This window comes from Carcharodon carcharias, chromosome X (genome assembly GCF_017639515.1).
Source record: "Carcharodon carcharias isolate sCarCar2 chromosome X, sCarCar2.pri, whole genome shotgun sequence".
NCBI classification, from domain to species: Eukaryota; Metazoa; Chordata; class Chondrichthyes; order Lamniformes; family Lamnidae; genus Carcharodon; species Carcharodon carcharias.
In genome coordinates, this window is record NC_054507.1 from 1,845,221 (window position 1) to 1,861,510 (window position 16,290).

The following is a 16,290-nucleotide window of genomic DNA, read 5'->3' on the forward strand; positions in this document are numbered from 1 at the left end:
TCGAGTGGGTGAGACTGTCTACCATGCACTCTCTGGCAGAAAGTGACCTCTCCCCTGTATGTGGGCATATGTGGGGGCTCTAGCTCGAAGGCAGAAGTGGAAAATGGGATTCTTGCCATTGTAACACTTTTAAAAGGATATTTCAGAATACACGGAATAGATACGTTCCAATGAGGATGAAACATTCCAAGGGGACAACCCAGCATCTGTGGTTAACTCAAAAAGTAAAAGATTGTATCAAACTTAAAGAAAAAGCATATCATTGCACAAAGATGGGTGGGCAGGTCAGAGGATTGGACAGAATATAAAAAACAGCAAAGAATGGCAAAATGATTAATGAGGAGGAAAAAATTAGAGTATGAGAGAAAGCTAGCTAGTAATATAAAGACAGATAGTCAGAGCTTCTATAGATATTTAAAGAAGAAAAAAGTTAACAAATTGAGCATTGGTCCTATAGAAAGTGAGTCTGGGGGATTATTAATGGATCACAAGGAGATGGCAAATGAATTGAACAGGTATTTTGCATCAATCTTCACTATAGAGGATACAGGTAACATCCCAGAAGCAGATATAAAGCAGGAAATGGGAGGGAGAGAGGGATTCAGGAAAATTACAGTCACCAGGGAAGTGGTACTGAGTAAATTGTCAGAGCTGTGGACTGACAAATCCCCGGGTCCGGATGGACTTCATCCTAGGGTCTTAAAAGAAGTGTCTAGTGAGATAGTTGATGCACTGGTTTTAATTTTCCAAAATTCCCTAGAACTGGGGAAGCTCCCATTGGATTGGAAGATAGCAAATGTAACTCCATTATTCAGAAAGGGAGGGAAACAGAAAGCAGGAAACTACAGGCCAGTTAGCTTAACATCTGTCATAGGGAAAATGTTAGAAGCTGTTATTAAAGATGTTATAGCAGGGCACTTGGATAAGGTAATCAGGCAGAGTCAACATGGTTTTGTGAAAGGGGAATCATGTTTAACCGATTTGTTGGAGTTCTTTGAAGAAGTAACATGTGCTGTGGATAAAGGGGAACTGGTGGATGTACTGTACTTAGATTTCCAGAAGGCATTTGGTAAGGTGCCTCATCAAAGGTTATTGTGGAAAATCAAAGATTATGAGGGGCATGGACAGGGTGGATAGGGAGCAATTGTTCCCCTTAGTTGAAGGGTCAGTCACAAGGGGACTCAAGGTGAGGGGCAGGAGGTTTAGGGGGGATGTGGGGAAAAACCTTTTTACCCAGAGGGTGGTGACGGTCTGGAATGTGCTGCCTGGGAGGGTGGTGGAAGTGGGTTGCCTCACATCCTTTAAAAAGTATCTGGATGAGCACTTGGCACATCATAACATTCAAGGCAATGGGCCAAGTGCTGGTAAATGGGATTAGGTAGGTAGGTCAGGTGTTTCTCACGTGTTGGCGCAGACTCGATGGGCCGAAGGGCCTCTTATGCACTGTGTGATTCTGTGGTAGTGTAGGGGGTAACATATTGGCATGGGTAGAAGATTGGCTGGCTAACAGGAAGCAAAGGGTAGGCATAAATGGGTCTTTTTCTGGTTGGCATGATGTAATGAGTGGAGTCCTACAGGGATCAGTGCTGAGGCCTCAACTGTTCACAATTTATATAAATAACTTGGATGAAAGGACCAAAGGAATAGTTGCTAAATTTGCTGATGACACAAAGATAGGTAGGAGAGTAAAAAGTAAGTTGTGAAGAGGATGTAAGGAGGATACAAAGAGACATAGATAGGTTAAGTGAGTGAGCAAAGATCTGGCAAATGGAGCATAATGTGGGAAAATGTGAAACTGTTCACTTTGGCAGGAAGAATAAAAATGTTTATTATCTAAATGGAGAGAGATTGCAGAGCTCTGAGATTCAGAGGGATCTGGGGGTCCTAGTGCATGAATCACAAAAGGTTAGTCTGCAGGTACAGCAGGTCATTAGGAAAGTGAATAGAATGTTATTGTTTATTGTGAGGAGAATTGGTTACAAAAGTAGGGAAGTTACACTTCAATTGTACAGGGCATTGGTGAGACCACATCTGGAGTATTGTGTACAGTATTGGTCTCCTTATTTAAGGAAGGATGTAAATGTGGTGGAAGCAGTTCAGAGAAGATTTACCAGACTAACACCTGGGATGGGTGGGTTGTCTTATGGGGAAAGGTTGGACAGGTTAGTCTTGTATCCACTGGAGTTTAGAAGAGTAAGAGGTGACTTGATTGAAACATATAAGATCCTGAGGGGTCTTGACAGGGTGGATGTGGGGAGGATGTTTCCTCTTGTGGGAGAATCTAGAACTAGGGGTCACTGTTTAAAAATAAGGGGTTGCTTATTTAAAACAGAGACAAGGAGAATTTTTTTCTCTCTGAGGGTGGTGAGTCTTTGGAACTCTCTTCCTGGAACAGTGGCGGAAGCAGAGTCTTTGGATATTTTTAAGGCAGAGGTGGTTGGATTCTTGGTAAGCAAGGGGGTGATAGGTTATCAGCGGTGGGTGGGAATGTGGGGTTGAGGTTACATTCAGATCAGCCATGATCTTATTGAAGAGCGGAGCAGACCTCAGGGGCTGAACGGCCTACTCCTGCTCCCAATTTGTATGTTCGTATGTTTGTGAATATTATAGGTGCCAAAATGTCTCTTCTGACGTGCAGTGTCAAATTCCCCAGACAGACTTCAGCTCAGTGCTCACTAAGAGCAACACATGATCTGATCAGTCGCTCCTTCTGTCTTTAGGAAGTCGATCGGATCATTGCCCAAATGATGCACGTGGCAAAGTACTTGGACTGGGATGTGACAGAACTCAAACCGGTGAGTGTCTCATGTGGCTACATCAAAAATCCCATTCGCTAATTGTAACAACACCATCAGCCCACTCCCCAAAGATTCCTGCATCTGTTTGTGTAAGAAATGGATTCACTGTATTAAACCACTCGACACAACCATGTTTGTGACAAATATTAAAAGCAGGAATTCTATTGGCTTCTACCTTCGTCCTCTCCCCTTCTTTCTCTACCACTTTTACACTTCCTCCTTCACGCTGTTTATTTCATGCAGCCAGGATTATCAGTGTGTGTTATGCTTCCTCAGTACCACTGATCTCACTTTCAAAATCATTGTGCTCCATTTAGATATTAAAAGAGATGATGAATGAGATTGATTATGATGGGAATGGCACTGTCTCATTGGACGAATGGATCAAAGGAGGGATGACAACGGCTCCGTTATTGGTCCTCCTTGGGCTGGAAGCTGTAAGTAACCTAGCAGCTGAACTATTTGAAGGAACCTTGCTGTTTGCAGTGTGTTTGAGAAACCTGACATTGTTGAAACAGCTTGGTCCTGACAGCTTTTCAACAGGTGGTGGGAGGGTGTAGTGTCTCTGAAGAAGTGAGTTTCTGTGCACAAGCTTTCACACTAAGTGACAAATATGTCAGGTTGACATGAGTAATCAGATCAGCAAATCAAACTGAAGCATTTCATGGTTCGAGGATCCCAGGCGGTGCAGAGAGTGGGGAAAAGACTCTCACCCCCTTATTTTCCCCAAACCCTCTCATCCCCATACCTCCTAAATACACACTCTCTCTCTCTCTCTCACACACACAGCCACATACACACACACTCACACACAGACACTCTCTCTCACACATACACACACACACACTCTCTCTCACACATGCACACACACACACTCTCTCTCACACATACACACACACACACTCTCTCTCACACATACACACACGCACACTCTCTCTCACACATGCACACATACACACACACAGTCTCTCGTGCACACGCTCTCATGCACAAGCACACATGCTCTCTCATGCACACACACACTGTCTCATGCACAGACACGCTCTCTCATGTGCGCACACTCTCACGCACACACACATGTTCTTTCACACACACTCTCGTACACAAGCACTCCCATATGCGCACACTCTCATGCGCGCACACACTCTCTCACACACACACAAACACACACACTCTCTCTCACGCGCACACACTCTCTCATGTATACAAACAAACACTCCCTCACACACACACACAAACACACACTCTCTCTCACACACATACACTCTCATTTACACACACAAACACTCCCTCACACACACACAAACACTCCCTCACACACACACACACACTCTCTCTCACACACACACTCTCTCATGTACACACACAAACACTCCCTCACACACACACACACTCTCTCTCATGTGCACACAGTCGCATGCGCACAAACACTCACACGCACACTCTCTCTCACACACACTCTCATGTACACACACAAACACTCACACACACACTGTGTCTCTCATGTGCACACACTCTCATGCGCACACACTCTCTCTCACACACACATTCTCTCTCTCGCACACACACTCTCTCTCATGTGCACACACTCTCTCATGCACACACACACATGTGTGCTCTCTCCCAGCAGTACCAGAATCAATCTGTTTGTTTGCGCTTGACTGTTTATGATTCTGTCCCTGGTGAATATTTTTATGTTTCTTTTCTCTCTGCAGAGTTTGAAGGATGATGGGCAACATATTTGGCGACTGAAGCATTTTAATCGTCCCGTGTATTGTAACATGTGCCAAAACATGCTGCTCGGGATCAGAAAACAAGGATTGTGTTGTACTTGTAAGTGCTTTGCTCTGGATTCTCTTCCTCTCTTACACTCTCATCTCCTTTAAGACACTCCCTAAACCCTACCTTTTGAACGAGACTCTTGGTCACCAGTCCTAATATCTCCTTACATGTCTTGGTGTCAAATGTTGTCTGATAACACTCCTGTATAGCACATTTGGATGTTGTCACTGCATTGAAAACTCAGAGCCACTGGCCCAGATGATGACTGTGGCTGGAATAGGCTCAGTCAGAGCAAGAGTTCAAACTGGGATCTTGCTGATCTTTGCAGTTTGGTATGACACCACATGGTGCTTTTAACCCTGGAGCCAATGCCTTGGGCTGCCAACTCCAGTTGGACATATTCCTGGAGATTTCATCATATGGCTTCCTACTCTAACCACTCGATCTGGTCAAACATCTCTCCCCTAATATCTACCATTTAGCAACTGCCACCAGGGGTCCTATACACAACTCCCACTACAGTGTGAAATCCTTCAGTATTTTTAATTCTATCGATCAAGTCCTCACAGCCTGTTCGCCTCTCTTCATAATCCTCTCTTATTATTGAAGTAATTTCACCCTTAATTAAGGATGGTTACTTGAGGTACAGCACAGATGGTTCCAACCAGCTCGTGGGTTTTTGCCAATCGGCAATTGGATATGTGGGGGAGTGATGTCCGCCAGAACAGGATGCCGGTGGGGGGGTGGGCGCTGAATGGAGAGTTCCAGTTATGATGCGCGTTGTTACATTGAACTGAGTGGCAACAAGATGTGTGTGTGATGACCTTTGCCAGACAGGTACTACCCTTAACCATATCCATACGCTTACCCTTACCCTGAATCTTACCCTGACCCTTGATCTTGCCCATGCACTTAGCTTTAATCTTGCCCATACCCAGGTACCTACCCATACCTAAAAAACCTATCTGTACCCAGATACTTACCCTAACTGTACCCATACCCGTATGCATACCCTATCCCACACACACCCCCACACACACACACACATATACCCTTAGTCATACCCTTGTCCACGCCTTTACTCTTTCCCACAATGCCCAGTTCAATTGTTGACTGAACAGAGTGTTGCAGGTGTTACATACAAACATACGAACAAGGAGCAGGAACAGGCCATTCAGCCCCTTGAGCCTGCTCCGCCACTTAATAAGACCATGGCTGATCTGATAGTAACCTCAAACCTGCATCCCACCTACCCCCAATAACCTATCACCCCCTTGCTCACCAAGAATCTACCCACCCCTGCCTTAAAAATACTCATAGGCTCTGCTTCCACCACCGTTCCAGGAAGAGAGTTCCAAAGACTCACAACCCTCAGAGAGAAAAAATTCTCCTCGTCTCTGTTTTAAATGGGTGACCCCTTATTTTTAAACAGTGACCCCCTAGTTCTAGATTCTCCCACAAGAGGAAACATCCTCCCCACATCCACCCTGTCAAGACCCCTCAGGGGCTTATATGTTTCAATCAAACCGCCTCTTAATCTTCTAAACTCCAGTGGATACAAGTCTAGCCTATCCAGCCTTTCCTCATAAGACAAACTGCCCATTCCTGGTATTAGTCTGGTAAACCTTCTCTGAACTGCTTCCACGACATTTACATCCTTCCTTAAACAAGGTGATCAATACTGTACACAGTACTCCAGATGTGGTCTCACTAGTCCCTGTACAACTGAAGCATAACCTTCCTACTTTTGTAACCAATTCCCCTCACAATAATTGATAACATTCTATTCACTTTCCTAATGACCTGCTGTACCTGCAGACTAACCTTTTGTGATTCATGCACTAGGACACCCAGATCCCTCTGCATCTCAGAGCTCTGCAATCTCTCGCCATTTAGATAATCTGCTTCTCTTTTATTTTCCACCCCCCTGCTCCCTCCCTCTCCCCACAAGGTGACTATCTGTAGACTGGCAGATTGTAAAGATAATTCAGTAACCAAACACCTTGTTTTTCTTTGCAGTTTGTAAATACACAGTCCATGAGCGCTGTGCCTCGAAAGCACCTTCATCATGCATCAGAACCTATGCAAAATCCATCAAGGACACAAATGTAAGACTTTGCCTTTATTTTCTGTATTTCTATTTTGAAGTTCATGGTTTATTTTCTTCCATTCCTTTAATTTCACTGCCATCTAGCTGGTGTGGAATTGAGCAGCTTGTTCCTGACCTGCTGTCCAGTGATTTGTGAAAATCAAACCAGACATTCAGGTATGAAATAAGAAATAGGAACAGGAGTAGGCCATTCAGCCCCTCAAGCCTGCTCCGCTATTCAATACGATCATGGCTGATCTGATTGTGGCCTTAACTTCACTTTCCTGCCCATCCCCCATAACCCTCGACTCCCTTGTCCATTAAAAACCTGTAACTCAGCCTTGAATATATTCGATGACCCAGCCTCCACTGCTCTCTGGGGGAGAGAATTCCATAGACTCTGAGAGAGGAAATTCCCCCTCATCCCCATCTGAAATGGGAGACTCCTTATTCTGAAACGGTGTCTCCCCACCCCCGGTTCTAGACTCTCCCATGAGGGGAAACATTCTCCCAGCATCCACCCTGTCAAGCCCCCCCCCCTCAGAATCTGATATGTTTCAATAAGATCACCTCTCATTCTTCTAAACTCCGATGGGTCTAGGCCCAACCTGCTCAACCTTTCCTCATAAGACAAACCCCTTCAGCCCAGGAATCAGCCGAGTGAACCTTCTCTGAACTGCATCCAATGCAAGTATATCCCTCGTTAAATACAGAGATCAAAACTGTACACAGTACTGTAGGTGTGGTCTCACCAATGCTCTGTACAGCTGTAACAAAACCTCCCTACTTTTATAACAAAAACAGAATTACCTGGAAAAACTCAGCAGGTCTGGCAGCATCGGCGGAGAAGAAAAGAGTTGACGTTTCGAGTCCTCATGACCCTTCGACAGAACTTGAGTTCGAGTCCAAGAAAGAGTTGAAATATAAGCTGGTTTAAGGTGTGTTGGGGGTGGGGGGAGAGAGAGAGAGAGAGAGAGAGAAGTGGAGGGGGGTGGTGTGGTTGTAGGGACAAACAAGCAGTGATAGAAGCAGAACATCAAAAGATTTCAAAAACAATAGAACAAAAGAACACATAGGTGTTAAAGTTGGTGATGTTATCTAAACGAATGTGCTAATTAAGACTGGATGGTAGGGCACTCAAGGTATAGCTCTAGTGGGGGTAGGGAGAGCATAAAAGATTTTGAAATATTTAAAAATAATGGAAATAGGTGGGAAAAGAAAAATCTATATAATTTATTGGAAAAAAAACAAAAGGAAGGGGGAAACAGAAAGGGGGTGGGGATGGAGGAGGGAGTTCAAGACCTAAAGTTGTTGAATTCAATATTCAGTCCGGAAGGCTGTAAAGTGCCTAGTCGGAAGATGAGGTGTTGTTCCTCCAGTTTGCGGTGGGCTTCACTGGAACAATGCAGCAAGCCAAGGACAGACATGTGGGCAAGAGAGCAGGGTGGAGTGTTAAAATGGCAAGCGACAGGGAGGTTTGGGTCATTCTTGCGGACAGACCGCAGGTGTTCTGCAAAGCGGTCGCCCAGTTTACTTTTGGTCTCTCCAATGTAGAGGAGACCACATTGGGAGCAACGAATGCAGTAGACTAAGTTGGGGGAAATGCAAGTGAAATGCTGCTTCACTTGAAAGTAGTGTTTGGGCCCTTGGACGGTGAGGAGAGAGGAAGTGAAGGGACATGTGTTACATCTTTTGCGTGGGCATGGTGTTGTGCCATAGGAGGGGGTTGAGGTAAAGGGGGTGATGGAGGAGTGGACCAGGGTGTCCCAGAGCGAACAATCCCTACGGAATGCTGACGGGGGGGGTGAAGGGAAGATGTGTTTGGTGGTGGCATCATGCTGGAGTTGGCGGAAATGGCAGAGGATGATCCTTTGAATGCGAAGGCTGGTGGGGTGATAAGTGAGGACAAGGGGGACCTTATCATGTTTCTGGGAGGGAGGAGAAGGCGTGAGGGCGGATGCGCGGGAGATGGGCCAGACACGGTTGAGGGCCCTGTCAACGACCGCATCAACAATTTCCAGTTCCCTGGCCCCAACCGCTTCCTCTTCACCATGGACGTCCAATCCCTCTACACCTCCATCCCCCACCAGGATGGTCTGAGGGCCCTTAGCTTCTTCCTCGAACAGAGGCCCGAACAATCCCCATCCACCACTACTCTCCTCCATCTGGCTGAACTTGTTCTCTCACTGAACAATTTCTCCTTCAACTCCTCTCACTTCCTCCAAATAAAAGGTGTGGCTATGGGTACCCACATGGGCCCCAGCTATGCCTGTCTCTTTATGGGGTATGTGGAACATTCCTTGTTGCAGTCCTACTCCGGCCTCCTTCCACAACTCTTTCTCCGGTACATCGATGATTACTTTGGTGCCGCTTCATGCTCTCGTCGGGACTTGGAAAAATTTATTAATTTTGCTTCCAATCTCCACCCCTCCATCATTTTCACGTGGTCCATCTCTGACACTTCCCTTCCCTTCCTTGACCTCTCTGTCTCAATCTCTGGTGATAGACTGTCCACCAATATCCATTACAAACCCACCGACTCCCACAGCTACCTCGACTACAGCTCCTCACACCCCGCTTCCTGTAAGGACTCCATCCCATTCTCTCAGTTCCTTCACCTCCGTCGCATCTGTTCCGATGATGCTAACTTCAAAAACAGTTCCTCTGACATGTCCTCCTTCTTCCTTAACCGAGGTTTTCCACCCACGGTCGTTGACAGGGCCCTCAAGTGTGTCCGGCCCATCTCCCGCGCATCCGCCCTCACGCCTTCTCCTCCCTCCCAGAAACATGATAGGGTCCCCCTTGTCCTCACCTATCACCCCAACAGCCTCCGCATTCAAAGGATCATCCTCCGCCATTTCCGCCAACTCCAGCATAATGCCACCACCAAACACATCTTCCCTTCACCCCCCTTATCGGCATTCAGTAGGGATCGCTCCCTCCGGGACACCCTGGTCCACTCCTCCATCACCCCCTACTCCTCAACCCCCTCCTATGGCACCACTCCATGCCCACGCAAAAGATGCAACACCTGCCCCTTCACTTGCTCTCTCCTCACTGTCCAAGGACCCAAACACTCCTTTCAAGTGAAGCAACATTTCACTTGCATTTCCACCAACTTAGTCTACTGCATTTGTTGCTCCCAATGTGGTCTCCTCTACATTGGAGAGACCAAACGTAAACTGGGCGACCGCTTTGCAGAACACCTGTGGTCTGTCCGCAAGAATGACCCAAACCTCCCTGTCGCTTGCCATTTTAACACTCCACCCTGCTCTCTTGCCCACATGTCTGTCCTTGGCTTGCTGCATTGTTCCAGTGAAGCCCAACGCAAACTGGAGGAACAACACCTCATCTTCCGACTAGGCAATTTACAGCCTTCTGGACTGAATATTGAATTCAACAACTTTAGGTCTTGAACTCCCTCCTCCATCCCCACCCCCTTTCTGTTTCCCCCTTCCTTTTGTTTTTTTCCAATAAATTATATAGATTTTTCTTTTCCCACCTATTTCCATTATTTTCAAATATTTTGAAATCTTTTATGCTCTCCCCACCCCCACTAGAGCTATACCTTGAGTGCCCTACCATCCATTCTTAATTAACACATTCGTTTAGATAATATCACCAACTTTAACACCAATGTGTTCTTTTGTTCTGTTGTTTGTGACATCTTTTGATGATCTGCTTCTATCACTGCTTGTTTGTCCCTACAACCACACCAACCCCCTCCACTTCTCTCTCTCTCTCTCTCTCTCTCCCCCCACCCCCAACACACCTTAAACCAGCTTATATTTCAACTCTTTCTTGGACTCGAACTCAAGTTCTGTCGAAGGGTCATGAGGACTCGAAACGTCAACTCTTTTCTTCTCCGCCGATGCTGCCAGACCTGCTGAGTTTTTCAAGGTAATTCTGTTTTTGTTTTGGATTTCCAGCATCTGCAGTTTTTTTGTTTTTATCTCCCTACTTTTATACTCCATCCCCTTGTAATAAATCCCAACATTCCATTTCCCTTCCTAATCACTTGCTGTACCTGTGTGCTAACTTCCTGTGATTCATGTACCAGGACACCCAGTTCCCTCTGTACTGAAGCATTCTATAGTCTCTCTCCATTTTAATAATATGCTGATTTTCTTCCCAAAGTGGACAGCCTCACATTTCACATTATACTCCATCTGCCAAATATTTGCACACTCACTTAACCTCCCTGTATCCCTTTGCAGACTCTTTGTATTTGTATCCTCCTCACAGCTTGCTTCCCTACCTATCTTTGTATAATCAGCAAATATGGTTACAATAATGTCTGTCCCTTCATCCAAGTCATTGATACAGATCATAAATAGTTGGGACCCAGCATTGATCCCTGTGACAATCCACTAGTTACAGTTTGCCAGCCTGAAAATGAGCCATTTATCCTGTTTCCTGTTAGTCAGCCCTCTATCCATGCTTATATATCATCGTTACCCCCCACCTCTACCTCTGCCTCTCACCCCCACAACACCATGAACTCTTATCTTGCGTAGTAACCTTTTATGTGGCACCTTTTGGAAATCCAAATACGCTACATCTACTGGTTCCCCTCTATCCACCCTGCTTGTTACACCCTCAAAGATCTTTAATAAATTTGCCAAAAACCTTTCATAAAACCACGTTGACTCTACCTGATTGTATTATGATTTTCTAAATGCCCTGCTACTATTTCCTTAATAATGGATTCCAACATTCTCCCAATGAAAGATGTGAGGCTGACTGACTTGTAGTTTCCTGCTTTCTGTCTCCCTCTTTTCTTGAATAGAGGTGTTACATTAGCAGTTTTCCAATCTGCTGGAACCTTTCCAGGATCTAGGGAAGTTTGGAAGATTAAAACCATTTATCCACTATCTCTGAAGCCACTTCTTTTAAGACTCTAGATGCAGACCATCCAGCCCAGGGGGCTTGTCAGCCTTTAGTCCCATTAGTTTCCCTGGTACTTTTCCTCCTGCAATAGTGATTGTTTCAGCCTCTCCCTCCCTTTTGCCTCCTGATTTTCTATTATTCTTGGGATGTTTTCTGTGTCTTCAACTGTGAAGACAGATAACAAAATATTTGTTCAAAATCTCTGCCATTTCCTTGTTTCTCATTATTAATTCCCCAGTCTCATCCTCAAAGGGACCAACATTTCCTTCAGCTACTCTCTTCCTTTTTTATACACTTGTGGAAGCTCTTACTGTCTGTTTTTATATTTCTTGCTCGTTTACTCTCATACTCTAATTTCTCCATCCTTTGCTGATTTCTAAAACTTTCCCAATCTTCTGACTTACCACTAATCTTTACAGCATTGTATGCCTTTTCTTTCAATTTGATACCATCCTTTATTTCCTCAGTTAGCCACAGATGGTACATCCTTCTCATAGAGTCTCTCTTTCTCAATAGAATATATCTTTGTTGAGAGTTGTGAAATACCTCTTTAAATGTCTGCTACTGCTTCTCTACTGTCTTGCCTTTTAACCTATTTCCTCATTCCACTTTAGCCAGCCCTGTCTTCATACCTTAATTATTGCCTTTATTTAAGTTTAAGACTCTAGTTTCAGACCCAGGTTTCTCACCCTCAAATTGAATGTGAAATTCTATCATGTTATGATCACTCAAGCCTAGAGGAACCTTCACTATGAAATTATTTGTTAATCCTGCTTCATTACCGGATCTAAAATTACCTATTCTTTGGTTAGTTCCAGAATACACATTTCTAAGAAACTGTCCCAAGTACAGTCTATGAACTCACACTCATCCTTCAGGCTACCTTTGCCAATTTGATTCGCCCAATCTTTATGAAGATTATAATCAACCATGATTATTGCAGCACCTTTATTACAAGCCCCCATTGTTTCCTGGTCTACACTCTGTTCTACAGTGAGGCTATAAACTACCTACAAGTGACTCCTTCCTCTGCTGAAATTCAAATTCAAATTCAATTTCAAATGTCAAATACCCTTGAATATTCAGGTCTCCCCTCATATTAACTCCCCCTCCCTCCGGTACTATTTTTTAAACCCCTCTCTAAAGCCCTCGCCAGGGCACAGTTCCAAGTGCAGACCCTCCCACTGGTACAGCTCCCTCCCCCCACCCCCCCCGTACTAGTGCTGGTGCCACATCAATTTCTCCTGCACCAACCTTTGAGTCACACATTCAACTCTGATCTCTCGATGCCAATGTGCTCACGGCTCATGCAGTCATCCAGAGATGATTACCTTTGTGGTTCTGCTTTGTAATTTAGCCCCTAGCTTCCTCAGCAGAACCTCTTTCTTGATCCTACCTATGTCATTGGTACCTACATGGACCACAACAACTGGATTATTCCCCTCCCACTTCAGGTTTGTCTCCATCCCCGAGGAGATGTCCCTAATCCTGGCACTAGGCAGGCAACACAACCTTCGGGACTTGTGCTCGTGGCTGTAGAGAACAGTTTCCATTCCCCTAACTATTCTGTCCCCTACTACAACCACGTTCCTTTTACCACCACCCCCCTCCACCACCCGCTTGAATGGCTCCCTCCACCATGGTTCTGTGATCAGTTTGGTCATCCTCCCTGTAGTCCCTACTTTCATCCACACAAGCTGCAAGAGCATTGAACCTGTTGGACAACTGCAAGGGCTGAGGCTCCTCCAGTGCTACCTTCTCGATCCTCATACCTGCCATACTCGCCGACATACCCTCCGGTCCCTGACCACAGACCAAATCTGAGGAACCCAGCCCAAGGAGTGTGACTGCCTCCTGGAACAAAGTGCCCAGGTAACTTTCCCCCTCCCTGGTGTATCGCAGTGTCTGACGCTTGGACTCCAGCTCATTAACTCAGAGCCGAAGTTCCCCGGTCTACAGTCACTTACTGCAGATGTGGTTGCTGTGGGCTGGACTGGTGCCCACCAGCTCCCACATGCTACAGCTGCAACACAGCACCTTTCCCGCCATTGTTGTTGTGTTTTATTTAACTAATTAGGTTCCAATTTTTGAAATATCACTCAATGATTATTTGTAGTTATATTAACTGGTTAATTTATAAATTGATTACTGTTCCTATATCTCCCTGGTACTAGCTTAAACTACTGGTCAGTTTAAAAGGAAAAAACCTTAAAACTCACCAACCAATCACCTACCTGCTTACCTGCTCAATGCCCCTAGACTCTAGTCTTCGCTGTCCCTCGCTCCCACACTTGGACCACTCCTTATCTTGTAAAAGATGGAAGCACAGCTCTCCCCATGCTTTGTGAGTTAAACACTCTGTTGAAACTGTACTCCATAGAGCTGGCCTCTGTGCCACTCACTCCCTGCATTCCTATGTCTTCCAACCTGAGACCTTTGTGCCTGAGGAGGTTTCAAATGAATTTTATCAGTAAGGAGGCAAATATTAGCCCAACAAAGCCCACCCCTTTACCTTGCTGCTCTTCCAACTCTTGGATTAAAGCGATGACAGCTATCGGCCAGTGCCCCCTGGTATACATGATCCAGCTCTGATCAGAGACTGATGTGACTGATGCTCTGCATGGTGTGTTTCAGTGAGTCTGAAAGTTTTCGACTCCAGAGACTGAGGGTCTGAATGAAGGCTGGCGCTGTAGTGCGCTACTGAGGGCCTTTGACCTGCCAGAGGTGCAATCTTTCAGACACCCTGTCTGCTGTCTCAGCTGCATGTAAAAGATCCCATTGCACTACTTTGAAGAGGAGCTGGGCAGCTCTCCCTGGGGTCCTGGCCAATATTTATCCCTCAACCACATCACTAAAACCGACGAACGCACTGCTGTTTGTGGGATCGTGCTGTGCATAAATTGGCTGCCGCATTTTCGACATCAGAGCAGCACCGTCACTTCCAAGGGGATTCCGTGGCTCTGAAGCACCTTGAGATGCCCTGAGGGTGTGAGAGGCGCTACATAAATGCAAGTCCTTCTTAGCTGGCAGAACGACACCCTGCGGATGGGAGCAAAAACAATTACAATCAAAGTGGCAACTGGAGGCACTAGATGGTCTCCTGTGGCATTGCTCACTGTGTGTCAGAGGATTCGGGGGAACTGGATCACCACCTAGTGGCTGCAGCACTGTAACTGCAGCATCACACGGACCTGTTGGCCCAACAAACTCCCATTAGAACTGAGTACGATGAGATTTTCAGGGCTAAACTTTGACCGGGAAGGTATGATCGATGATTGGGACCAAAGGAAGTGACGTTTCTGGACAGGAAATGCACACAAACACAACCTCCTTCAGATCTAAGGTGTGTAGGGTTGAAATAAAATGGCGGACAAAGGAAAGTGAGCCGAATGTGTTAAGCATTGAACCATTAACATCAGTCGTTTCCAGGTACACATACTTTCACTCTGACAGAAATAGAACTAACAAGCAGGCAGCTGAATGGAGTGTCATTTCACACAGGGAAATGTCCTGAGAAAATCCAAGTGGGTAATCAAGAAGGTGAATAATTGGAATAATACTGAAGCTTCTAGTGTATTTTCTTGGGAGAATGACAGTTCAGCCCCTCAAACTGCTAATAGGAAGAGGGAGAATTCAAGATTACTCCCCTGGCCAATTTATGGATCAACATCATAAATATCAACCAGGCAAAGCCTTTATAAACATTTTGAAGGTGTCTCGACATAGGAAGCTGAGAGGAGTTCCTCTCGAAAGAGCAGCCCTTTGTTCCCCAGTCCTCCGTTAATTTTCTCCCCTCCTCTCCTGAAGACATTGGAACCAGTTTGCCAGTGAATGGCACTGGATCTCCATCTCCTCTGCCTTGCTCTGTCCTGCCTCATTTTCCTGCGATTGGGTGAGCTTCCGTGTGAAGGCTGCTCAATAGAAACAGGCCTTCAGGCCCCGTGTCCAGCCCTCCTCCGTGCTGAAGATCTGGAGGCGTTCACTAAGTGGATCTGCAGGGAGGTCCCATTTTCCTCCTTTCAGGGGTGTTGAGTCAGGAATCAGCTGGCACTTTTGTGGTGGCACTTCTTATTCGGCTAGGAGTCAGAGGGCATCAACCCACAGCAGCCATTGCTGAGGCCAACTACCCTTGTCCATATCTAGGTGTTAGCTCTGGATGGGGTGGGGGGGGCACTGTACTGAGAATGTGCCTGGGCCATGCCCCACCAAAGCTGGTTGCACTGAGGTCTGGATGGGGATAGCACAGTGCGCCATACAGCTCAAGGGCAAAGGGGACCAACAAAATCAGGCCCACTGACACATGCAGGGATTTGACTCCAAAGGCCGAATTCAGGTATAGGGAGGAAGCCTTAGCGAGTTAGCCTGTCTGAATATTCACCACAAAATGACATTGTCACTTCGTCAGTGTAAACCCTGGCTTGTTTGGTAACACTTTGATTCAGCTACAATTTAAACAAACATCTTGAAATTCTTGCTTTAGGTCATGAAACATGTGTGGGTTGAAGGAAACTGTAACATTACCTGCGGTAGTTGCCAAAAAACCATTAAGAGTTTTCAGCGGTTGACCGGTCTTCATTGTGTCTGGTGCCACAACACCGTGAGTCTCTCCAAGTCACATTGTTCATTCTTAATAACCCTCTCATTTCAGTAATGTCAGTCGGAATAAAAGTCATTTTTGTGAAACTGGTAATTGTTGGTGCTATATTTTAATTCATAAATATAATAATTTAA

The 16,290-nt window shown here is 45.7% G+C and overlaps 1 protein-coding gene across 3 annotated transcripts in view; it reads left to right on the forward strand.

Moving 5' to 3' along the window:
* The window catches only part of LOC121273300 (diacylglycerol kinase beta-like), a 128,501-nt gene that overhangs the window by 50,716 nt on the left and 61,495 nt on the right, over positions 1-16,290 (forward strand). For 2 of the 3 annotated variants that reach the window (XM_041180392.1, XM_041180393.1), the window contains exons 7-11: positions 2,721-2,795; positions 3,116-3,235; positions 4,514-4,631; positions 6,600-6,688; positions 16,040-16,156. In XM_041180392.1, the coding sequence (XP_041036326.1) occupies positions 2,721-2,795; positions 3,116-3,235; positions 4,514-4,631; positions 6,600-6,688; positions 16,040-16,156 (519 nt within the window). The remainder of the gene's footprint in view (positions 1-2,720; positions 2,796-3,115; positions 3,236-4,513; positions 4,632-6,599; positions 6,689-16,039; positions 16,157-16,290) is intronic. The other variant, XM_041180394.1, reaches the window with a different exon arrangement.